The following is a 25596-nucleotide window of genomic DNA, read 5'->3' on the forward strand; positions in this document are numbered from 1 at the left end:
TTCTGCCTAAACAGGAGCTGTGATTTCAGAAACCCAATCTAGATAGTGAGTCTTCAGTTACAACCAAACATGTAACCGTAGACAAACTACTATGTTTACTACTATGCTCCCAGTATCAGCATTGACGGTTCTTTATGTAACCCTTACATAATCTTCTCAGGTGTGAGCCATTTTTACAAAGAAGTCTTACCATGACTTTCCAGTTCTGATGCATGATTGGATCAACTGCTGCGTTCCACATCATTTGAAAACGTCAATCTTTGGTCTAAATCCCTTAGCCTGGCTCCGCCCGCCCTCCTACTTCCGGCCAAATTTCATTTTCCCTTCAGTAGTCATCTGTACAAATGAAATGAAGTACGATGGTCTGGTAGCACCAGGCTATAAATCCCTGGCACCAAAAAAAAAACAAAGAACCTGTTATGTTAAAAAGGAGTTTGCACTGTCAGTGGGATTCTCTAGAATGAACAGTTTACTTGTTGACTCTAACCCAGGGCGGCTATTAGGTGTGAGCAAATTTCCACATAACTCATTAAACTTTAGCTTGACAGTTCTGGTTGATTGATTAATTGCTGCAACATTTTATGTTACGTAAGAGTAGGCCGTGACAGTGGATTTCATTGGAATAAACAGTTTCGTTTTTGAAGGGTAACCCATGTTGCATGCACTCCAATCTATAAGCAGCAGGATACAATCACTGTTCTCAATTACTGTACTTTTTATTAAAATGTTTGTATGAAAAAAAACAGAAGGTCTATTAGACTACCTATTCCCAAATCCCACTGCTGTCTGAATCAAGGCTGACTTGCCCATAATAGGCCAGCCTGCCTGGGCCGAGAAAAATGACACACAAACCCCCCTATCCTATTCCCATTATGCCAGTGTGGATCATAGCTTTAGTATTTGAGACTTTTGCTTTGATCATAGTCAAGCCATAATGCTCAACATTTTCCCCACATTTTCCTGAAAACAAAAATAAGACAAACCTTGGAAACACCAAAGGTTTTATACAATCAACTTAAAGAATACTTATCAATAGAACAATGAATAAAGACTCCACATTAACATTTAACAACTGTTTCTCCAACTTAACAACCATCTGGAAGTAACATCTGTTTGCTCATGTGTACAAAGAAAAACAGAGTAACGAATGCTTTTATTTATATAAATGACAAACAATAGGATAGATAGAGATGCATGGAACTGAACAATGTCATTCTTGCTTTTGCTGTTGTGTCAGAAAAGAATGCGGGTAAAAGTATGGCTGCCATATTCTGCCTAAACAGGAGCTGTGATTTCGGAAACCCTATCTAGATAGCGAGTCTTCATTTACAACCAAACATGTAACCGTATGCCAAAGACATGAAGTCAGGGACAGAAAAACTACTATTTTTACTGTAACCCTTACATAATCTTCTCAGGTGTGAGCCATTTTTCCACAGAAGTCTTACCTTGACTTTCCAGTCCTGATGCATGATTGGATCAACTGCTGCGTTCCACTGCTCTTACTGCTCTTTAAAAAAAATGAAGATACCATTCCAAATGTTCAGGCATATGTTTGAGTAGAATGAACATTTTGGCTTTATAATAGAAACTGCTGACAACATTACTACCAAATTCCAATAATTTTTTGTCATTAAGAGCATTTTCAATACGTTTTGTAGAGATGTAGATTGAAGAAAAATCCAGACTGGTTTCTTAATTTTTTCCGGAGCTGTAAATGCTTGTTTTAAAAAAGAAGAAGCATGTTTTAGGGTTTCTGGACCCATAATCCCACCAATAAATGTGCCTAAATGCAAGTCATGCAGTGAAACAAGATATTGTGGAGTGGCGTTTCCTGTGCCAACACATCTATAAAAACACAGACAGACACATGCATAAGAATCCATCCCATCTCCATCAAAAACAAATGTGGACCGTACCGTATTAGTACACATTATGGCTATAGTTCAATCTTACCTTCAGCTTGATGCTTCAAAAACAGTCAGCACGTTCCCCAAAAAAGGACCAACCTCATGAGGCATCATCATCTCCAAAAAAAAAACCTACAGCCCGTACGTGGGGTTTGAATACCTTGGCAACATTGTTTGATTGTTATTTTTTTTCGTTCACGTAAGAAAAACAAAAGTTGCAAGGAAGTTTCGATGTGATGTTGTTTGGCTACTTTTGAATTCACAAGAAACCGCATCACCATTTATGCGGATACAATCTTCATGTTGGTACTGTCTGACAAGTTGCGGACACATTGATAAGATCACAGTAAAGGCCAATAGAGACCCTGTGCAAACAAACATTTAAAATCTCGGCACAAGAAGCTACAAGAACATTGCTAACCCAGGGCGGCTATTGGGTGTGAGCAAATTTCCACATAACTCATTACACTTTTACTTGACAGTTCTGGTTGATTGATTAATTGCTGAGTTGGCCGTGGCAGTGGATTTCATTGGAATAAACAGTTTCGTTTTTGAAGGTTAACCCATGTTGCATGCACTCCAATCTATAAGCAGCAGGATACAATCACTGTTCTCAATTACTGTACTTATTATTAAAATGTTTGTATGAAAAAAACAGAAGGTCTATTAGACTACCTATTCCCAAATCCCACTGCTGTCTGAATCAAGGCTGACTTGCCCATAATAGGCCAGCCTGCCTGGGCCGAGAAAAATGACACACAAACCCCCCTATCCTATTCCCAGCTCAACATTTTCCCCACATTTTCCTGAAAACAAAAATAAGACAAACCTTGGTAACAACAAAGGTTTTATACAATCAACTTAAAGAATACTTATCAATAGAACAATGAATAAAGACTCCACATTAACATTTAACAACTGTTTCTCCAACTTAACATCTGGAAGTAACATCTGTTTGCTCATGTGTACAAAGAAAAACTGTCTGACAAGTTGCGGACACATTGATAAGATCACACTAAAGGCCAATAGAGTCCCTCTGCAAACAAACATTTAAAATCTCGGCACAAGAAGCTACAAGAACGCCATCATTGCAATATTTTTTGAAAAAAAATAAGTTTACTAAGGTGGGAACACATGGATACATGTGGACCGTTTTCAAGATAAAGCACAATATGGCTCCTCCACCACCCCCAACTCACATTACATTAAAAACAAGCCGCGCTACAGGAGCAACAACTGGAAGAGATTGTATTACTCAATTTTAGTCGATGGTCTTTGCCACCTACCACAACATAGAGAACCTTCTTCATCAGAAAACAAAACTAGGTGTTTTTAATATTAATATGAATATTTTTAATACATATTTAATTTCTTATTATAATGCTTAAGTTAGTGTAAGAGCTGCTCCTGCCCTTCCTACACTATTATTTAATGGACTAATGTGTATATCTTGAATGTGTTACTTATTGATTGTCGTCATGTTATTGTGGATTGGATGTGTCTTAATAGTTGCCTCTCTTGTCTTTTTGTAGTCAAACGGAACCTTTGTTAGCGTTGATTGTATTATTGTCTTTGCTGTTAGAAGATTTATTTTCCTGCTAACTCTGGCGTATTTCCATTTCATTATACTGTCATCAAAAGGCAATTAAATTAATCGTTCAACATGAGTCATCCTCCTTTGACTTTCTGGTTCTCACTTAGGTTATACAATAACTTCATTGTTTCACGTGAATCTGCCTTGTAGTTTAAAATCCTGTGTAAAACAAGAGTTGAACTTTGTTGGAACTTGCCCAATCGTACGCACAACAATCCCAGCGCAGTATTTATTACAAATATGGATTTATTTGTTAGCCATTTCAATTATGAGTTACATTTGGAAAACAGGTGGAAATGAGAGCGTACAAGAGGATATTGAAATACAGAAAGAGTTAAAAGCAAGAGCAGCTAAATTGAGGCCAAGGAGTATGACGGCTGGATGGTGGCTACAATAAGAAAAAAGACAACAAGGTTTAGTCCACAGCCATCCATACAAGCATGCCATACGTTTAAGAAATACACGTTTCAATTATGTAACTGATTCATATACCATAAATAATGCATTGACAAACACAGCCAGGGCAGACATTACAACACAGACAATAATATTCTCCAGATCAAACTTGAAAAAAAAACATTTGAATGTTTCATCAAGAGCATAATGTTTCCAAACACTTCAATTTAACATTCGTCAAATTCCTGGTCCCATTCAAAATAAATAAATCTAGATTTCATTATTGGATCCCACAAAATTCCATTATTTTCCCACTTCTGTTTAAAAAATGCCACGGATTCACATGTTGGGTGTGTGAGACAAGAAAGCCAATAGCCAATGGGTTTTATGGCAGGATCTCTGCCTCACAAACCTATTTGGTTTTTGATTCGTCTTTTGTTTTTCATAACCCCAGTGAAGACCTTTTACCGATGACTTGCTGTCAATTTTCATGTGTTTTATCACAACAGCTGAGCATACATAGCTGGATTCTTCCAAGAGTGGTGCTTTAATTTCACATTTAGATACAAGGATACCGAGACAAGTATTCAAAATGAAAACAGATATAGATTCACACACACATAACAAATTACAACAATTGCCAAATAGGTCACATAACAATAAGAATCCATATACAATTTAAATTTTCCCTTAACATATATACAGGCCATATTATTTTACAAAAAAAACAATGTAATGCTTTCAGAGGGAACTTCTTTTAGAAAGCTTGTACAAAGCTCAACCAATACAATCACCGGAACCGCCAGGAGACTGGTATAACAAGACCATTTCAAAATGTTTCTTCAAAATGAAAAGCTCTGCGTGGGTATATGGAAAATATTGCTTTCATTCCCATTGTTTACCTTGTTCCAAAAATATTTCTCGCACTTTCAATAAACCCAGACTAAGAAAAAAAATAGCCAGGACACGTTAAAAGGCCCCGTCTTGCACTGCAGAACGACAGGCACATTGACGGTATTTTTAGGAAAATAGCACCATCTGTTGAGCGTAAAGGAAATTACTCCTTTTGAATTTGTAGGCCGATTGTCTCATCCACCCTTTTTTACACTTCTGTATTTGATAATAATATTTAGTTTACTCCAAAAACGTGATTGGTACATGCATAATATCAACCATGGGGACAATATTTTGAGCAAAGTTAGTAAATCATGAACCGCTGATGACCGCTGATGTGTTTCGGAATTGTTTTTACAAAAAAAGAATCCTCAAAATGCATCCGAGACAAAGAGCTTTTAAACTCAATTCTAAAGCGGCTCGAAAACTCTCCTGTGAGCTCACAAACAGCACACAATGACATAGCACTGATACACGTCACAAGCGTACATCAAGGACTCCGTAAATGCCATGCATCACAGTCTGTCTGTGCATTTTGTGTATCATTTCAAACCGAAAATCTGAAATGTTTTTGTTAGGGTCATTGTCCAACATTTTTACAACCACCTCTCCCTGGTCCCTATGTAGTTGATCTTGGCTGTCTCGTCAGCATTTTTCCCAACAGTTCCAAAAGTGCACAGAGTTGACTTTGATTCCCCATGTGTCTGTTTTCATCTCCCAAGCAGTGCAGTCACAATGCAGGTCATACATGTTTTCATCCAGGCCAATGTCTTTATGTTCTCAATCAATCCAAAAACGTTGTGCTTACCTCAATAAACTGTAACTACAGTTTGGTGGTGTTTTTTTTCCAGTATAAAAACCAATATGAGAGATTTGTCAATTATGCCCAGTGTGGGAACCTGCCTCTCATCGCTGTATTTTGAGACGATCCCTTGCACATCCTTATGACACATTTGACGACAACCACCATCTGGATTACCTCACACCAGATGCTAAAGAAACAGTTCTATTTCACGTGCGTGTGTGTGTGAGTGGCTGGCTGGCAATGGCTGGCTTTATGTCTTTTATGTCCACAGTTCAGTGGGGACCATGGACTCCTTGGTTCCGACGGAGGGCATGAGGTTTTCCTCAGATAGGAAGTCCAGAGGAAACTGGACCAGGAAGCCCCGGATCTTGCGTAGCTCCTCCTGAGCGCGGGCATGGTCTGTCTGGGCCAAACCCGCTGTGGTCTGGTACTCTTCCAACTCTGACATGTTCCTCACAAGTGACGAGGGAAGGCAACGGAACACCTGCAGCACAAACACACACACACAAACACACACACACAAACACACGTATTGCTATTAAAGGTGCAGTGTGTAGAATCTATTGATATGTTGGTCAGTGTGTTTTAATTCACGTATAATTGGTTGAAAAATAAAAGTAGTTTTTTCTTTTATTTCCTTAGAATGAGCCTTTTATATCTACATAAGAGCGGGGCTTGCCACCATGGCGGCTGCCATTTTGCACTGCCATGACTGTACAGTAGCACAGAATGGACAAGCTTAATGGACATATTAAGGACGGTGTCCTTGAGTGTCATGAAAGGTGCCTTTAGATAAAATGTATTATTATTATTATTATTATTATTATTATTATTATTATTATTATTATTATTATTATTATTATTATTAAAGTGGGTGTCCTGGGGATATGCACCTGTTGGAAGAACAAGAAGAAGTGCTATAGGATAAATAAGTAAAAACATCATCATCTCATCACTTGATATTGTGGACAGACTTGAGGCAGTGGTGTATAATGCCATCTTTAGTTACTAGCTTCTTGTCTTTGAAGGCCACTGTAGCTTCTTTTATTATTCAAAAGGGAGGGGTCACCCAGGGAGCGTGGCAATCTTTCACCACTAGATGCCACAAAATATTCAGATATTACACACTGCACCTTTAACATGTCTTGGAATGGCAATGTTTGTCAGTTTATCTGTAAAACCCTTGTGAAATGCTTCCATTATCCACTATTGGCCGGACTGCCATGAAATTAGGCGCAAATATTCAAGGTTCGCCCATGACTTTTGGTGGTCCTTCGGCCTATGGAAAACACAGATGATACTAACCATGTACAGCTTTGACTGATGTAAGTTCAACCAAAGTGTGACAGTAGAGAGCTAAGGCTTGACGAAATGAGTTTGAACATGGCCACTGTACAGAGGATGAAACATGGCCTTTCCTCTCACTCCACCCTTAAGCGTTTGTTTTTTTTCTACACTAGTGGCTAGGATTTAGGAAAAACAAAGTTGACCTTTTCTATTTTCATCGATCAAACTTTTTCTTTTGCAGTGGTATGGGCATCGAAGCCTCAGGGAGCCGCTTGCATGCATATTTTAGTTTTAAATCTTATTGAATTTTTAAGCAAAGGAGGAATTTATTTTAATAAAAAAATACCAAAATGAATGACAAAAAAAAACAGTACATTTGGAATTTTCTATCCCAAACGACTTGTTGCATTATTATTTTTTCATCGATGACATCTGTGCATGCTGTCTAATTTATAACACATTTTTAACACCATCTAGCCACTATTTGCTAATTCCTCAGCCTGATGACTTTATGTTTTAAAAATGTCACAACTAAACCAACACGTTGTCCACCCATACCTTCTCATAGATGGTGGCGTTGCGGCCAGCGGTGGTCATCCACACCTCCTTATAGAAGCGATCACTGATGGGGTCTGACAGGTCGATACTGGTGTCAGTGTGGCCTCCAAGGATGGTCCTGTTCAGAAAGACACAATAAGAAATACACTGTATTAAAACATTTTAGATAAAGCTTTTTTTTCTTTTTCTTTTTTTTACTTCTTTTGTCAGTAAATGTTTCTGTCAGATGAAACTGCTTCTCCAAAATGTCCACATTATTTATATTTAGCCAGCCCTTTTTAAAACTATGCAGTGGCATTTTTGAATGGATGGAAATGAATGGTGACACAACCTTTAAAAGCTGAATACAGTAATGTTTCTACTAGATTTAATTTTCCCTTTTAAACACAACTCTCTCTTCTTCCTCGTTCACACAAACACCTGTACACCCCCCCCCCTCTCCCCCCTCCCACACACACACACCTGAAGCATTCCAGGCGAAGTTCACGTGCGTAGGGTCCGGCTTCATACTGTTCTCCATCCATCACTGCTGCAACCTTTTGGGTGTCCTCAATGATCACAGCCACCTCGCTGTCACGTTTACCCAGCATGCTCCTGTCGTTGATGTTAGCAGAACCTGAAGCAAACACACAGAACAAAGGATCGAAACCAAATCTCTGCTTTTATGCTTTCAAAGCTCTTTTCAAAACAGATATATAACAATGCTTTTGCAACTTGAGACTAAATGACACACACACAGTGACTGACAGCAGACCATGTGTGTTTATTGAACCTTATTAATATTGTCTGAATAAATACACACCAAATAAATTGATAGAGAAGAGGTATATTAATGTCTGACATTTTCTTTTTTTTGTTTTAGGAGGAGGGGAGCATTTAGGTTCCTTAAATGCACTTGATTTGTGAAATGCTGTTTAAGTACACTGTGCTGCAACTTGTGAGCCAGGAGAGGGCGCAGCAGAGCTATATTGCAGCAGTCCCCCCCATACAATATTTAAACTGTACTTTTATGCCCATTTCCTAGCTGCACACATGATGAAAGGAATAGGAGTGAAAACACATCACATTTCAATGGTGTCTAGGCCAGTCCTTTAAATAGTGGCTGGTGAAAATAACAACCACAGCATATATATAAAAAGAGAGAGAGAGAGAGAGAGAGAGAGAGAGAGAGAGAGAGATGAGACCAACCGATGATGACTGTGTTGTCGTCGGCGATGAGCATCTTGCTGTGGACGTAGATGAGCTCCGTTACCAGGCGCCCCTCTAGCTCAGCGTGAGTCCGCAGGCCGGCGAATGAGATGTAGTTCATCCACTGGTCCTCCACTGGCAGGGGAAGGGAGGGTGAAGCATTAGCACTTTTACAACTCTAACCTTAGTATTAGCCATCAAAACATTTAAAGGTGCAGACAGCAATTCTGGAGAGCTCTTGCTGTCTACAATCGGCTACCTGTACGTATACTGTTTGGTGTGTGGGCTGAAAAAAAATCTGGTGGTGGTAATACACAGCCTATAGGCTTTGTAAACTGGTATGTAGGCTGGGTATTAACACTGGATTTGTTTTTTGTGTACAGACAGTTGGCGGATAGTGAGGAGATATTCCCCGATTTTGAAAAAAAAAACATTTTCCTGAATTGCTGACTCCACCTTTAATGCCAGAGTTTATTCTTGAACTTACTCTCTTTGTTGAGCTGGGAGATGATGGAATGCTCTCCTCTGTTCATGGTTCTGAGGCGGGAGGTGCAGGAGATTAAAACTCATCCAAAAGTATATCCATTTTATATTGTCAAAGTACACCCTAGACTTGAATCAACTCCAAATTCAAACAGTACGATGAAATTAATTCTAACGCACTTCCCACATGTGCTTTCTCATTTCCCTTCACTCTTCCTCTTTCCATATATTCCTCTGACTTCTGAGAGTGTTGTGTGGTTCACCTGTAGTTGAAGTGCATGACAGCTTGGAGGGCGTTCCCTCCGCCCGTGGTTATGTCACCCTCAAAGCCCGGGAGCAGAGGGGTGATCACATACACTCGGTACTTCTTACCCTCCCTGCAAAACAAAAACATCAGTCAGTTATAAAGATGTTAACTAGAATGATCACGCTGTCAGAGGCAGATTTAGATGGGAAAAGGCTCATCTTACAGCCACAACATGTACATAACATGTCCTTCCCTCAATCACAAGCATTGCTAAAAGAAGCAGAGATGGTTTAAAATGAAAAAGGGAAGTACTTGTGTGCTCTGATGATCCTTTCGATGATGGCGTCTCCGATCTTGTTGTAGACGGTCCGGTTGTCAGCGCAACTGATGAAAAACTGGTTCTGGTGGGAGAGGAGAGGAGAGAAATGGACTTGAGATAACAGAATGGCAGACAGAGTGGGGAAGCATTCAATAATTCAAAAGATTTCTGTCGATTTCATTTTCACAGCATCTATCTGATTTCTTATCCTGTTTTACCTCTATGTAGATGTAGTGTTTGCTCTTGGCGATGACCTGGATGTAGGCATTATGGATGGACTCCTCGTGGTACTTGATGCCCGCCGACCAATCGGCTGCCGACCGCAGCACCTTGTACAACCAGACAAAGGATTATTAGACAGTAGCAATAATATTAATAAAAAAAGAGAGCTGTTTCTTGGACCTATTTCAGTTCAGACAGTTGTAACAATATGGATATGGATGGCTGGTCTTCTCCAATATAGTGAAGATATAGTAAGAAATAAGTTGACAACGGTTTGGGGCCAAGTATTGAGGCCTTTGGATTATAGGAAGTATTACTGTTGTGCGACTTAAATGTCTGGTTAAATGTAACTATATTGTAAAAAATTATATTAGAAAATAAAAATGCGTTAGGTCGCCATGACACTAGACATAATCAAACATGGATTTTATAAAAATGTGTATATTGCAGTTATGTATTCATGACTAATTATTCTAATAAGAGTAATACATAATGGCTGGTAATTTATTTCTGCAAACACATGAACACATCGAAAATAACAGCACAATTTCCTGGACAAATTTCCCAAATTGGTGTGAATTATGTAAGTGGGTGTTACATTAGATATAAAGGGAGAAGCTGGACATTTTCACAGAGGTGTCAGTTGATACATTTGCACACAGTTTGATTGACACACAAACATTCATTTAACCATACAAAGAAAAACAAAAGAACGCGCGCAGCTGTGAATGGATCTTCACTGACTTATTTTATTCAAGCATGGCGCTAAAAGGCAGCGCTAGAAAAAAAGCCTGAGTGTCCATTGCAAGTGCAAACCTTTGTAGTTACATAACATTTTGGCCTATGGGGTGTTTTTTTTTAAAACACTCATTCTCCTTTATCGTTTCCCAGGAGATCTAGAAGAGACTGCAAAGTGAAAAGCTGTGTGGGAGGGACGGGTAGGAGATTTATACTGTGTGTGTTCTACTTGTCTTTTCAAACAGTTAAGTTGGGTGAATGGTAGATTGTTTTCGTCTTCCTTTCTCATTTTGTGTACTTACAAAGAAATAAAAGACTACATTTCCCAACAGTTTGCGTTGTCGTTTCTATGAGCACAATAAAGTAAAAATGGTGTACCGTTTGTGTGTGTGTTCAGTTCAGTTACCTGCACTCTGGCATTGTGACAGTCGGGGACGGTGTATCTCTGCTCGTTGGCGCTGGAGTGAGACTTGGGCAGCAGGAAGGGATAGGACAGAGAGCGATACTTTGGCTTCATGATCTGTCGAGGGGAGACAGAGGGAGAGTTTGGGCAGAGAGAAGGCAAACACACACACACACAGAGAGTCTAGGGAGGAATGGAAAAGAGCAAGAACTACAGAACAGGGAGGGGAAAACAAGCTGATGCCATGGAAAGCATGAGTGTGAGGATTTAAGTGTTTTTTGTTCCACTCTTCCAGCCAAACATTACATAAAACCTTGCCAGTTAAGTGTTTATTATACAATTTTTTTATACCAACAACCCAAATTGAATACTGTATTACTACTTACGTGGTACTACTTACTATGATTACGACTAGGAATTGGCATCAGAAATGGTCAAATCACCCAATCAAATGTATGAGCTATGAGTATGAAAAGGTGGTAAACTTCTGTCCATTTAGAACCTCTTCTCATAAAATCCTAGGAAACGAGTTCAGCCTCTAGTTTTAATCCTGCTCTAAATCTTTGCGTGTGTGTCTTGTTCATATGCCCAGTGTGTGTGTGTGTGTGTGTGTGTGTGTGTGTGTGAGTGTATGAGTGTGTGTGTCCATTACCTTAGTGAAGTTCCAGCGCTGAATAAAGTGTCTGGCCACATCCCTGGCGCCTCTGCCGTGAACCACTGAGGCGATGTCGTGCCAAGGCATTCTGGGAGTTGTGTACCTATCGATGAAGTCTGCACAACATGAAAGCAACACAGTGAAGATAGCACAGAGAGAGGCAGAGAGGATGGGAGAGAGCAGCAGAGCGGGGTCAGAGAGTTTGGAGAGAGAAAAAAAGAGAGGAATAAATAAGTATTTTTATGGTACTTGGTTGCACTCCATATTAATTTTTCCAGATGATGAATTTGTTTCCATTATACTGGTAATAACAGGAAAACATCATGAGACTATGTTGAGCTGACTTTTCATGTTAAGACCTAAGAAAGCATGTGAGCGTGTGTGTGTGTGTGTGTGTGTGTGTGTGTGTGTGTGTGTGTGTGTGTGTGTGTGTGTGTGTGTGTGTGTGTGTGTGTGTGTGTGTGTGTGTGTAACTGACCATCAAAGGGTTTCTCCAGCTGGATCCAGTCCTTGTAGACAAAGTTGCAGTAGTCCTTTCCATGCCAGAAGCGTGTGTTGCCCTGTAACTCTCCGACTCCAGTCTTTAGGCTTTGCACTGAACCGCTCCCTACACGCATGCCCGCACACACACACACACACACACCACGCACACACACAGAATGGAAATATTATGGTAAGTTAACTGCATTATGTTTAGTATATATGCCTCATTCACCCAGTTCCTATTCCAACATTCAGAATCTCTCAGTCACATATTCCCCTGTGGTTCTTCTCACATACACACATACCTGTGCTGTCCACACTGCTCACACTGTCAGCATGCTGCAGAGTGTGTTTCTGCAGGTGTCTGTACAGACTGAAGCGAACCCTCCTGTTGCGGCCAATCCCCTTCAGTTTGGGCAGGTCCACGGGCTCGGTGGGGGGGGTCCCTCGCCCGTTGCTCTTGGAGACCTCGTCCACAGAAGACACTCCTTTACTGGATGCTGGAGTGTTGGTGGAGCCAGCCTGAGCCTGCTAACATGGAAACAGCAGGAGACTCATTTGCTAGTTGAATAGTTACAGCGAGTTAAAATGAACGCTGTGTCTAATACAAGGGCGCACAATAAATCCTAGCTTAATGAAGCTGATATTCTTACGTTCTTTTAATTGTTCTTTTTATAGACATGTTTCATGATGATTTTAATTGCACCTATATGGCATTTTGATATCAAGAAGCAGATGTAAAAAATGTGTCAGACAAGCATTTTTAATTAAGTGTGTGTGTGTGTGTGTGTGTGTGTGTGTGTGTGTGTGTGTGTGTGTGTGTGTGTGTGTGTGTGTGTGTGTGTGTGTGTGTGTGTGTGTGTGTGTGTGTGTGTGTGTGTGTGTGTGTGACTGACCTGCTCCAGGGCCACTGAACGCGTCACACTGCCGACATCAGTCAGCCGGTGTTCTTTGTCGTCCCAGCGACCGTACGCCAAGTCGATCCCGCCCACGAAGGCCACCGATTGGTCGATGACCACGATCTTCTCGTGATGCGCCCACAGGTAGACGGAGGAGGAGACGTGGTCCGGATGACGCATTACCTGTTTTACAATGTAAAAATACAGCACATATGAATTTGCATAGATCGTGGAAGGTCGTCATAATCATCGTCAGCCTTCAATACCCATAATCCTTTACTCACCTTGATGTTCGGGTGCAGGTGAGAGAGGGTCCTCTTGCTGTAACCCGAGTTGATGCCCAGGGCCAGCTCCACCTCCTTATACAACATCACAAAGATGCGCACTCCCTGTTGCTGTAGAATAAAGAATATATAGAAAATATTAATATCCATCTTGAATATAAATATTAATTATTTCCGAAGAGGATATTTAGGAATTCACATTATAAAGATGTGTATGAGCATACATTTCATAATATATGCTCATATAAATATATATACTAAAGGTAAAGAACATTCAGACCTCTATGTCCCATATTATGAAGCAAGCTCAATATAATGGTAAGCATTGAAAACCATACAGTTCTTATACTTTGCAAATTTAATCTGTATTTTCATTCTGATCTAAATAAGATTTTCAGACCATTGAACCTGAGCCACATTGAAGTAGGGGAAGAATTGTGTTTTTTAAGAAGAATACAGAGGTTATAGTGCTCAATCATACTGTTGACATGTCTCTCCCATGATGTAAAACGCAATGTCTACTTACTGCTTTGCGTTTCAGTGTACAGTCCAGCCTCCACCTGTTTCCCTCCACGACAGGTCTCTTCAAGAAGATCTCTGGACTGAGCCTGGTAAAAAAATAAAAAAATAAAAAATTTAAAAAAGTGAATGCATCGCCATTATTTAAAAAATAAAACATTTAAAAGATGGAGAAATTAATGTTTTGATTCACCTTTTAAATCTACCAACAGTTTTCACACACTGTACATGTGACTGACAGGACACAGTGATGTATTCCCATGAGTCACTCACATTGGAAACCCCGAGCTTACATGTCTACAATGCCATTGGCTCCCGTTACATAGGCTGACACCTCATTGGTTAAGAACATAAACCCAGTGATTACTGCTTTGGAACCCAGGGATTTCAGCCACGTCAAACAGCTGCACATTTGCCTCTAAAGGGACTGTAAACTATTTACAGTGTGTATACACAAACACAGTGTTTATTTCCCATTATAAATCTCCATACCAAGCAACATTAAGATATCTGAAAGAGAGGAAAGTGATAGGATTGAACTTCAGATAACGTGAAGTACGTGAGTAGACAAGTGAGTTGCTTCTTTGTTTTCAAAAGAAATGGAATGTTTCCTCATCTTAATTACACATGCCTAAAAAAGAATTACGCACACATAGAAACATAAGCAGACAGACAAGGTACAGGGTGACACATCTACACATTCAGTTCTCCTTCAGGCCCCCATGAACAGTTCTTATGTTACGAACATGGTTTCCGACCGGTAAATAGAAAGACAATACATTTAGAAGAGACAAAGATAGACAAAGTGGGTGTTGCAGAAATGTAAACTAACACTATGCGGACACTGTATCTTTCTGTCAGGGCATTTCTATTCTGGGTGCATGGATGAAGCTGTAATTAGAGCCATTTACCATTGTATCGCCTGACTGAGAGCCAGGACTTGTGGGTAATACATAATGTAATGTGTGACAGCATGCAGACAGTCAGTGTCAGCTTTCTTAGCCCCTTTTTATGGCAGCGAATATTTGAAATTTGAATACTAAAGAGGATTGACATAGTACAATGAGTGAGTTCCCTGTTATGTTTGTTACGTGTGCACGAACAAGGACGCACATGTAAGCGCAGGTGATGTCATCAAACTGGCCAGCCAATGGTTTCACTCTATTCCATTGACCAAAAGACGCAACAATGAAGAGTGCTGGCATGTAAATATGGATGGGCTCAAACATAATGCAGTTTGGTGATTAATACTGACTTTTAGGCTTTCCAGTATCCCAAAGCTGGCTCACTTTGAGGCAGGTTAGCTCACCGTGGTAACCTAATGCTGCGTGGCTAACCTTATCTTCAGTTCAGAGGATCAGATCAAAAACGTGTCGACAGAACAACTGCTGACCAATCAGATGTGATCAGTAAGGCATTTATATTAAAGCAAAGTCATGAAAAGCTGTATAAATATTTATATGGATCAGTAGACGTCATACTTTGATGGTTCATCGCGTGAAAAAATAAATAAAATCTTCCATGTTTAATCCCTTTATGAGCATTCACTTCATCTATTTCACACAATCCTGACGACTCAAGAGGGATCCAAACTAGGTTATAGGTGTTTTGCAATACAGGCCCCTGGTTGAGTAATACAAATAGTGGTTCATTGTTCTGCTGTTTTGATTCTCTACAATGATTACGTAAGGTCTGGAGATGGTCCAGCTGTTCACTTCTGAGTTGACAGCAGACACACCCTCGATCAGAAACCTTTTGACATTGTTACACATTTACCCACAAAAGGAAACACTGAAACTCACCACCAGTCGGTGATAAAGATCTCCTCTTTGGCCTCCTCCAAAGCATCGGCCACATCCTCCATGTAATTCTTTCCATTCACATACCTGTGGAATTAACAGACATTAAAACACATGCTTCAGTGTTCTCAAAGTGGGAAAAAGAATCGCACATGTACGTATATTCACTTTTCCCCAATTTCTGTATGCCTCAGGCGACATCCATAGCTGTGTGTCATTGTGACATAAGTGTTTTTTTAACTCCCTATTTCTTTCCATAACCTCACAAGACCACAGCTGTCCTCCTCCCTCCCCCCCCCCCCCCCACCCCGCTTGTTGGAGATGAGAGTTAAGAATGACTGGCCCTGTATTTGATGCGATATACAGTATGATATGATAAACAAACAAACTTGAACTTTTCCTCTTAGAAACCTACAGTACTTTTGTATTTTTAAATTCTCCTTGTAATTGCATTTAGTCTTTCTGTTGACACCTCAACATCAGTAACAGCTGATGGTGCATTCTCAGTGTACAGTTGGTTACCATTTGGCCCGGACGTTTTCCTGCTCCTGTGCGAATGATCCGAAGCGGTGATCTCGTAGGAAGGCCTTCCCGTTGTCCCTGACGAAGCTCTCGATGCTCTGACCCCACCAGCGCGCGTGTCTGTAGCTGCTGCACTTAAACACCAGCGTCCTGAGGGGAGAATATACACAGACACAATGGAATAGATAGATTGTTCTACTGCGGTATATTAACCATAATCGCACACATACATAAACAAGTAGTCATTTGATTAGCTATGGTCTGAATCACATTAGGATAAAGCTTTATATTAAGGTCCTTGTAATAAGCATTATTTAATATGTAATCAGACCCTTAATAGATGCTTATTAACATGCATCGGTGTAAATAAGACTATATATAAGGGTAATAATATCATAATAAAAATGTTTATTGTGAGATTATAAGACTTTTATAAGCACTTATAAGAAACTTGTTAACTATTTATTGATTGCGTACTAACATTAATAATGAGTTATGAGTTTCTTATAGTTGTAAAAGAAAAGCAAGAAGAAAAGCATTACAAACCCATTTATTGAGTCTTACCAATGTACCCATTATGTCATTGTTGAACCTTTACTTGGCTTTTTGTGTTGCTTTACGAAGGTAAAAACTGCTTTATTATTAATTTATGTGCAGCATTAAGCAATGAAGCAGTGGTTTCTTTTGAGCCCACTGATGATTTTTTTTTATTAATTTTTTAGAGCATTGCAGGTTGGACAGCCAAAATGATTGATTAAGGGTAAACACCTGGTCTTTTAGCGTAGCAGATTCAGCAAACTTGAACGAAGTGTAATGCATTTTCAGTAAGATTGACTTTTTCCTACTATTCCTACATTTGCTGGAGTGCACTCCACCAGCTACACTTTAAACAGCTAATGGAGTACAACAGCTGTAGGGCCACTTCTCAGGAGATTGTAATGCGTCTCTTGAAAGCGGTTTTTGCTTGGAAATCACTGTGTAGGAAATGAATGTGGAAAAACTGGATCTCACCCCAATATAACCCTTTGAAAGACATTATAAAATGGTAACAACTTCACTGAACAGTAAAAAAGGAGGATTTTCTTTTGTGTTACTGGTGCTGAAAGAACACAGGTCTCCGAATTGGGCGTCTGAAACATTCGCACACGCACAAACACACACACACACACACACACACACACACACATAAATCTAACCTGGAGAGGCTGTCAATCCGGACTCCGTGTTTGGTCTCTGTGTCTTTGGAGTCCATCTTGATGCTGAAGTCCTTATCCAGCAGCATGACAAAAGAGATGGCGCCCGAGTCTGGCTTAATGTACAGCAGGCAGGAGTCCTTCACCACCAGCCAGCTACACAACACACACACACACACACACACACACACACACACACACACACACACACACACACACACACACACACACACACACACACACACACACACACACACACACACACACACACACACACACACACACACACACACACACACACACACACACACACACACACACACACACACACACACACACACACACAGGATATTATCATCATAATCATGGCTTTATAATGTGTGAATGTGTACTGTCAAAAAACGATGTATGAATAAAATCAACATGAGAAATGAATGTGGGTGGATGGGCTGAACGTTTCAAACATGTATTTAAAAAAAATGGAGTTAGAAAAATTACAATAAAAACGCTCACATAATATTTTTTTATTTGGCTCGGAGAAAGAGAAAGAAGAATTAAAGAGACAAACAGATAAAGATGCAGGGAAGCGTGTGTCAATGCAGCTGGACTGAAGATCAGGAGATTCTGTTTCTGATTACCAAAAATAAAATAAAAATCATGAATAAACATGACAGCCTAAACCATCACTTATTTAACTGTTAAATTATGTTTAATATATGAGCTGTGACTGTGTTTGAACACCCACGCTCAGGCTTCCTCCCCTGCCAGAAATTTGTACATAGCATTCATCACACCTACATTTTAAGAGTTTGCCAGTTAATAGAAAAAATGCTATTCCTTCGCTTTAACCATCTTTTATTACCACAAGACACTTAAGACACCGTCATTTAAACTTTAGTAGAATACTCAAAATGGCAAGAGTGTTGCTATAAAGTAGTAGTTAAGTAAGTAAGTTAAGTTGTTTTTACAAGAAAACAATTCTGAAACGCAATGGGAGGGAGAATAAAAGACACACAAACAAAAAGATTGAAAGACAAGAGGGAGGACAAAGAGAGACACACAAGGACAGAGGTAACCACACACACACACACACACACACCGTTTGGACCAGCGGTAGCACGCCTGGCTGTGACCACAGCAGTTCATGCCAGGGATACGATGTCCGCCTGAGCGCTTGTAGATCATCCCTTCCCTTGAAGAGATAGAATAGAAATAGTTCAAATATATATTCTGCCTTTCAAGGACAGTGAAAATGTCAGCTCACAAGCTTCACTCTGCTGTTGAGCGCTAGAACACCTGACACGACATTAATAGAACTTGATTTGGGAATAAAAAAGGGATTAAAAGAAGAGAAAATGCTCACAGTCCTTTGGGTCCCAAGTCATGAATGAAAGACAGCTGGCTGATGTCAATGAACTCCATCTGAGAATAGACAGGAAGAGAGAGACAACAAGAGGCTTCACAAACTGTTGTATAGACGGAACCAAGGACATGGGTGAATACCATAGATAGAGGTGAATACTGTACACATCGACATGTGACTCCGGCATTCATGGTATTTACCTGGAGTCAATGCGCTTTGCATTATTATTCATGGCATTTACCAGACTTTTGTCTTTTTGCTCACAGGAGAAACTCAAATGAGCAGTAATGACTCCAGTGTGTCAACATAAAGCAGACACAGTGCAATGTGTAAAACACAAATCCAGGTTCTGTGTCAACACCATGAGGATAGAGCACAGTCAAATCAAGAGACATTTATAAAAAACACACAACATTAGTGTAAACCTAAACCTGGCAGTCAGCCATGATTTTGAGGTCGTGTTAAAGTTTGCCGTGCTTAGTTAGCTTGGGTTACTCACTGTATGGTGATATTTGCGGTACATGGCCATCCTCAGCAGCTTGTTCAAATAGTCTTCTAATTGCCTCTGTAAAAACACAACACACACACACTATTGTTTGGCTACTGTGAGTATTTTAATGATTAAAGTCCATGCATATAAACTAACACCAACATGCCACGGCAAAAAGCAAGTGCCAGGAGAGCTCCTTTGCAATCAAGTTAAAAGGTGCTACGAGGAACTTTTAAATATTTCTGAAACAGTCTTATTTTTCCTCCGATGATCATAAATTACACGTACTGTAACACGAAACGAGACCATCAGTGCAAAGAATGCTATTTTTATGTAGTGTTTCTTAATGCCTTAATGTCATGGGTACGCTAACCCAGGAACTACAGCTGCCGTAGTAAAAACACTACCACTTTTTGTCCAAAGGGGGTGCAAGAATTAAGACAAACTGAAAGTTCCTCGGAGCACCTTTAAAACTGGGGTATGTGATTTCTGATTGGTCAAAGTTAACATGAGCTGTACACTTTGACCAATCAGAGTGAGGCTCCGATTCTCTGTTCTTATTGGCTGTTGGGACTGTCCATTCACTTTGGCACGACTTTGTTGGTGTAGAGCGTGTCAGGGAGGGACCATAGGTGTCACTACTTCAGCCACAATTTAGTTTTTTGTCACTTGTCTGTTCCCATATTAACTCTCTTGTCATTTCAGACCCGGCCACTCCCCCCTGCTCTGCACTCCCTGCTGATTACTTCCACCTGGCCTAACCACACTCACCTGCTCCCCATCAGCTATTAGCCCCACAGTATATATACCGGTTCATTCCCTCAGTTCCCTGCCAGATTGTCTTTGTGTCACATAGCTCTTCAGCGTCCGTTTACTAACCTGCTACCTGTCTGTATACCTGCCTGCCTGTTCGTGTTTTTGACCCACCCTTTGGATTCTGGATTACCCTTTTGCCTGCCCCTATTGGACTTGTTTGCTACGCTACCACCTGGTTTGACTCTTATTAAACTTTGTTGCTACACCTGAAACTGCTTGCTGTCGTGCTATTGGGTTCTGGCCTGCCATTTTGGTACAATCCTGACAGTACAATCTGGCCAAAAGATGAACCCAGCCGACACAAAGGCTCTTAAGCAAGAAGTGGCAGCACAAGGTGCCGCCCTACACCAGCATTCGAGACAGTTCACCGCTATGGAAGTGGCTTTCCAGGAAGCTTCGGAACGCCACAATCAGCATTTTGAGGTTCTGAGCGGCCAGCTCCAGCAGCTCACGCTGGCCAGTCAGACCCCAGCGGTTCAACCACCCACCAGCCCTCCTGTCCCTGCTGTCTCCCGTCCAGAGCCCCGCTTAAGTGCTCTAGAGCGCTTTTCTGGAGCTCCAGATACCTGTCGCTCCTTTCTGACTCTGTGCTCATTGACTTTTGAACTACAACCTCTCACATATCCCACGGAGAGGTCGAGAGTGGCTTTCATGATCACCCAGCTTACTGGGCGGGCCCGGAACTGGGGTGCCGCCGAGTGGGAGAAGCAGTCGGCTCTCTGTTCTTCTGTGGCTGCCTTCTCTGAGGGTCTTCGGAAGGTGTTTGATCATGCTACCCCTGGTCGAGAGGCTGCTCGGGGTCTGTTTAACCTGGCTCAGGGGAGCCGGAGAGTGACTGATTATTCCATCGAGTTCCGGACTATCGCTGCAGAGAGTGACTGGAACTCTTCCTCCCTGGCTGACGCCTTTTACAACGGACTTTCTGATGCCATCAAGGACGAGCTGGCGGCCCGGGATCCTCCAGGGGATTTGGACGTTCTCATCGCCACCGCTATCCGCATCGATGGACGTATCCAGGAGAGGAGACGAGAGAAGGTACTGACCAGCACTTCCCATAGCCTTCCACGTCTTCCAGTTTCACCTTCCACTTCAACGGGTTTTCCTACCGCTGCTGCCTCTAGTGACCCAGTTGAACCCATGCAGCTGGGCAGGACCAGGCTGTCAGCTGCTGAACGACAACGGCGCCAAAGGGAGAACTGTTGCATGTACTGTGGAGAGGGAGGCCATTACGTGTCATCTTGTCCAGTAAAAGACAGGGCTCACCAGGAATCCAGAGGGCGCTGGTGAGCCGCATCAAGAACTTTGAAGGTCCCTCTCGAGCACTACTTCATGCCCAGCTCAACTTTAATGGTCTGTCCCATACTGTCGCTGTCCTCATTGACTCGGGAGCTGACACCAACCTTCTGGATCGGGGCCTTGCCATGCAGCTGGGTATTAACCAGGAACCCTTGGCCGAGCCTATTGAGGCTACTGCTCTCGATGGGCGCCTCCTCTGCACTGTAACCCATCGCACAGTTCCTGTTCATCTGGGCATATCAGGTAACCACACTGAATCACTAACCTTTCACCTGATTAATGCACCTCAGCAGCCAGTTGTCTTGGGGTATCCTTGGTTAATTAAACATAATCCACACATTGACTGGAGAACCGGTTCCATTCTACAATGGAGTGATCAATGTCTTGCGGTCTGTCTGAAATCTGCCTTGTTACCTGCCTGCAGCACCCCTTCTTCTAATGAATTCCCAGATCTCTCAGGTGTCCCGTCGGAGTACTACGACTTAAAGGAGGTGTTTAACAAGGTACGGGCCACCTCTCTTCCCCCACACCGCCCGTATGATTGTGCCATTGACCTCCTCCCTGGCTCATCCCCACCCAGGGGGAGGCTCTACTCTCTGTCAGCCCCGGAAACTAGGACCATGGACGAATACATAAACAACTCACTGGCAGCAGGCCTCATCCGTCCCTCTTCATCACCTGCTGGAGCAGGGTTTTTCTTCGTGGGTAAGAAGGACAAATCCCTCCGGCCCTGCATCGATTACCGCGGTCTGAATGATGTCACCATTAAGAACAGGTACCCCCTCCCACTCATCTCTTCTGCATTTGAACTTTTGCAAGGGGCCTCTGTGTTTACCAAGCTTGATCTCAGGAATGCCTATCACCTAGTTCGCATTCGGGAGGGGGATGAGTGGAAGACGGCGTTCAATACCCCTAGGGGCCACTACGAGTACCTGGTAATGCCTTTCGGACTCACAAATGCTCCTGCAGTATTCCAAGCCTTAGTGAATGATGTGCTCCGGGATTTTCTCAATGTATTTGTGTTTGTTTATCTTGATGACATCCTCATCTTCTCCAAGTCCGAACAGGACCATGTGCAGCATGTCCGCAGGGTTCTTCAGAGACTCCTAGAAAACCAGCTGTTCGTGAAGGTCGAGAAGTCCGAGTTCCATGCCGCTGAGGTGTCGTTCCTGGGATACCTAATTTCAGTCGGAAGTATTCACATGGATCCCACCAAGATTAAAGCGGTGGTGGATTGGCCGGTCCCCACCACTCGTAAGAAGCTTCAACAATTTCTGGGGTTTGCCAATTTCTATCGTAGGTTTATCCGCAACTATAGTTCTGTAGCAGCTCCCCTGACAGCCCTCACCTCCCAAAAGGTAGCCTTCCAATGGTCCCCTGCTGCAGGAAGGGTGTTCAGTGAGTTAAGGTCACGGTTCTCTTCTGCTCCCATCCTCATCCTACCAGATCCAGAACGCCAGTTTGTCGTTGAGGTGGATGCGTCAGACTCCGGGGTGGGGGCAGTCCTGTCTCAGCGGTCAGGTAAAGACCAAAAGTTACATCCATGTGCCTTTTTCTCCCGCAAATTGTCCCCAGCGGAGAGAAATTATGACGTTGGAAACCGGGAGCTATTGGCGGTTAAGATGGCTCTCGAGGAGTGGAGGCACTGGTTGGAGGGGGCGAAGAATCCGTTTGTGGTGTGGACGGACCACAAAAACCTGGAGTACATCCGGTCAGCCAAACGGTTGAACTCCCGTCAGGCCAGGTGGGCGTTGTTCTTTAATCGTTTTGATTTTACCCTGTCTTATCGCCCAGGTTCTAGGAACGTCAAACCAGATGCCCTGTCCCGTCAGTTCCAATCCGAACATGTTCCCACACTTCCTGAGAGCATCCTCCCCACTAAGATGGTCATCGGCGCAGTTACCTGGGACATTGTGGACAAGGTAAAACGGGCCCAGGCCGACCACCCGGCCCCCAGTGCTTGCCCTGATAATCGTCTGTATGTGCCTGTGAATCTCCGCTCTCAGGTCCTCCAGTGGGGACATTCTTCTCGCCTTGCCTGTCATCCAGGGGTTAGGCGCACTCTAGCCCTGCTGAAGCAACGGTTCTGGTGGGCTACCATGGAAGAGGACGCCAAGGAGTTCATCGCTGCTTGCTGTGTTTGCTCCCAGCACAAGATCGCTCGCCATGCCCCTGCGGGCCTTCTTCAGCCACTGCCTGTTCCTCATCGTCCGTGGTCCCACATCTCGATCGACTTCGTCACCGGACTGCCTCCCTCCGAGGGTAACACCACTATTCTTACTATTGTGGACAGATTTTCTAAATCTGCTCAGTTTGTTCCGTTGCCCAAGTTACCATCTGCCAAGGAAACAGCTGAAATTATGTTGCATCATGTTTTCCGTCTGCACGGCCTTCCCTGTGACATTGTCTCCGACCGGGGGCCGCAGTTCACTTCTCGTTTCTGGACAGAGTTTTGTCAGCTGTTGGGGGCCACGGTCAGCTTATCCTCGGGTTTCCATCCTCAATCCAACGGCCAGACTGAGCGGATGAACCAGGAGATGGAGACTGCCTTGCGCTGCATCACATCCCAGAACCCGTCCTCCTGGTCCAAGCAGCTCCTATGGGTGGAGTATGCTCACAACACACTTCCAAGTTCAGCAACAGGTCTTTCCCCCTTCCAGTGCTCTCGAGGATATCAACCTCCATTGTTCCCTGAGCAGGAGCGAGAGGCCAGTGTCCCGTCTGTCCAGGCGTTCGTCCAGCGATGTCGGCGCACCTGGGTGCGGGCCCGTGCTGCTCTCCTGCGCTCGTCCGACCGATACCAGAGATATGCCAATCGCCGTCGGACCCCTGCACCCGGTTACACTCCGGGTCAGAAGGTTTGGTTGTCTACACGGGACCTTCCGCTCCGGGTGGAGTCTAGGAAGTTGGCTCCCAGGTTTGTGGGTCCGTTCTCCATCAATAAAGTCATCAATCCTGCTGCAGTCCGTCTCCGTCTTCCTCGCTCCATGAGGATCCATCCCACTTTCCATGTATCCAAGATCAAACCCGTTAAAGAGTCCCAGCTCCAGCCCTCCTCCAGACCCCCGCCGCCCCCCCAGCTCATTGATGGAGGGCCTGCCTACTCGGTTCATCGTCTCATCAGGTCGCGACGACGGGGAAGGGGTTTCCAATACTTGGTTGATTGGGAGGGTTATGGCCCTGAGGAGCGCTCGTGGGTCCCGGCTCGCCACATCCTGGACCCCGACCTCATCACCACATTCCATAGGGACCATCCTGATCAGCCTGGTGGGACGTCAGGAGCCGTCCTTAGAGGGGGGGGGTTCTGTCACTACTTCAGCCACAATTTAGTTTTTTGTCACTTGTCTGTTCCCATATTAACTCTCTTGTCATTTCAGACCCGGCCACTCCCCCCTGCTCTGCACTCCCTGCTGATTACTTCCACCTGGCCTAACCACACTCACCTGCTCCCCATCAGCTATTAGCCCCACAGTATATATACCGGTTCATTCCCTCAGTTCCCTGCCAGATTGTCTTTGTGTCACATAGCTCTTCAGCGTCCGTTTACTAACCTGCTACCTGTCTGTATACCTGCCTGCCTGTTCGTGTTTTTGACCCACCCTTTGGATTCTGGATTACCCTTTTGCCTGCCCCTATTGGACTTGTTTGCTACGCTACCACCTGGTTTGACTCTTATTAAACTTTGTTGCTACACCTGAAACTGCTTGCTGTCGTGCTATTGGGTTCTGGCCTGCCATTTTGGTACAATCCTGACAATAGGGGAGGGACAAGTAGAGCGGTTGAGGTATTTGGATTCAAATCTCTATCCCAACTGCCATTTTCTCCACCCCAATTTTAAGAAAAGACAAGATTAACTTTTTTTCCCATAAAAGAAAAAAAGGCAAAAAAAAACTAAGCTTGAGATACTGTGGAGACATACCCTCCTGCTGGACACCTGCTCGTCCCGCACCAGATCATCCCCTCCTCCCCTGGGCAGTGAAGGCATCTCCCTCACCTCACTCTTCCTCACTGTCCTCCTCCTCACTGTGTGGCTGAGACAGAGAAATAAAGAAGTTCACAAAAAGTATTTGCTATTTAACGATGCTTTTAGAGAGAGAACATTTCTCAAAATCGCACAGTGTTTTTCCATACTTTGTCCATAAACCTTAAAAGGTGCCCTATGTAACTCTTAGAGAAGTGAACATGTTCTATTGTCTATTCTCACTACTGGAGAAAACAAACTTTACCTCACAG

General features: G+C 42.8%; 1 protein-coding gene across 2 annotated transcripts in view; it reads right to left on the reverse strand.

Moving 5' to 3' along the window:
- Positions 1 to 3040: 3040 nt before the first annotated feature.
- pld1a (phospholipase D1a) overlaps positions 3041 to 25596 on the reverse strand; it is a 43823-nt gene continuing 21267 nt past the window's right edge. Inside the window, exons 5-26 of one of the 2 annotated variants that reach the window (XM_080042582.1) lie at positions 25283 to 25394; positions 19261 to 19326; positions 18762 to 18820; positions 18498 to 18590; positions 17402 to 17554; positions 16206 to 16355; positions 15687 to 15770; positions 13892 to 13973; positions 13366 to 13476; positions 13079 to 13264; positions 12488 to 12710; positions 12178 to 12306; positions 11697 to 11815; positions 11048 to 11161; positions 9900 to 10010; positions 9675 to 9763; positions 9379 to 9492; positions 9120 to 9169; positions 8633 to 8767; positions 7907 to 8060; positions 7445 to 7562; positions 3041 to 6083 (exon numbers count right to left, since the gene is read on the reverse strand). In XM_080042582.1, coding sequence (XP_079898708.1) covers positions 5859 to 6083; positions 7445 to 7562; positions 7907 to 8060; positions 8633 to 8767; positions 9120 to 9169; positions 9379 to 9492; positions 9675 to 9763; positions 9900 to 10010; positions 11048 to 11161; positions 11697 to 11815; positions 12178 to 12306; positions 12488 to 12710; positions 13079 to 13264; positions 13366 to 13476; positions 13892 to 13973; positions 15687 to 15770; positions 16206 to 16355; positions 17402 to 17554; positions 18498 to 18590; positions 18762 to 18820; positions 19261 to 19326; positions 25283 to 25394 — 2677 coding nt within the window. In that variant the 3' untranslated portion in view covers positions 3041 to 5858. Of the gene's footprint in view, positions 6084 to 7444; positions 7563 to 7906; positions 8061 to 8632; positions 8768 to 9119; positions 9170 to 9378; positions 9493 to 9674; positions 9764 to 9899; positions 10011 to 11047; positions 11162 to 11696; positions 11816 to 12177; positions 12307 to 12487; positions 12714 to 13078; positions 13265 to 13365; positions 13477 to 13891; positions 13974 to 15686; positions 15771 to 16205; positions 16356 to 17401; positions 17555 to 18497; positions 18591 to 18761; positions 18821 to 19260; positions 19327 to 25282; positions 25395 to 25596 lie in introns of both variants that reach the window. The other variant, XM_080042581.1, reaches the window with a different exon arrangement.

Source organism: Ammodytes marinus (genome assembly GCF_949987685.1).
Source record: "Ammodytes marinus genome assembly, chromosome: 15".
NCBI classification, from domain to species: domain Eukaryota; kingdom Metazoa; phylum Chordata; class Actinopteri; order Uranoscopiformes; family Ammodytidae; genus Ammodytes; species Ammodytes marinus.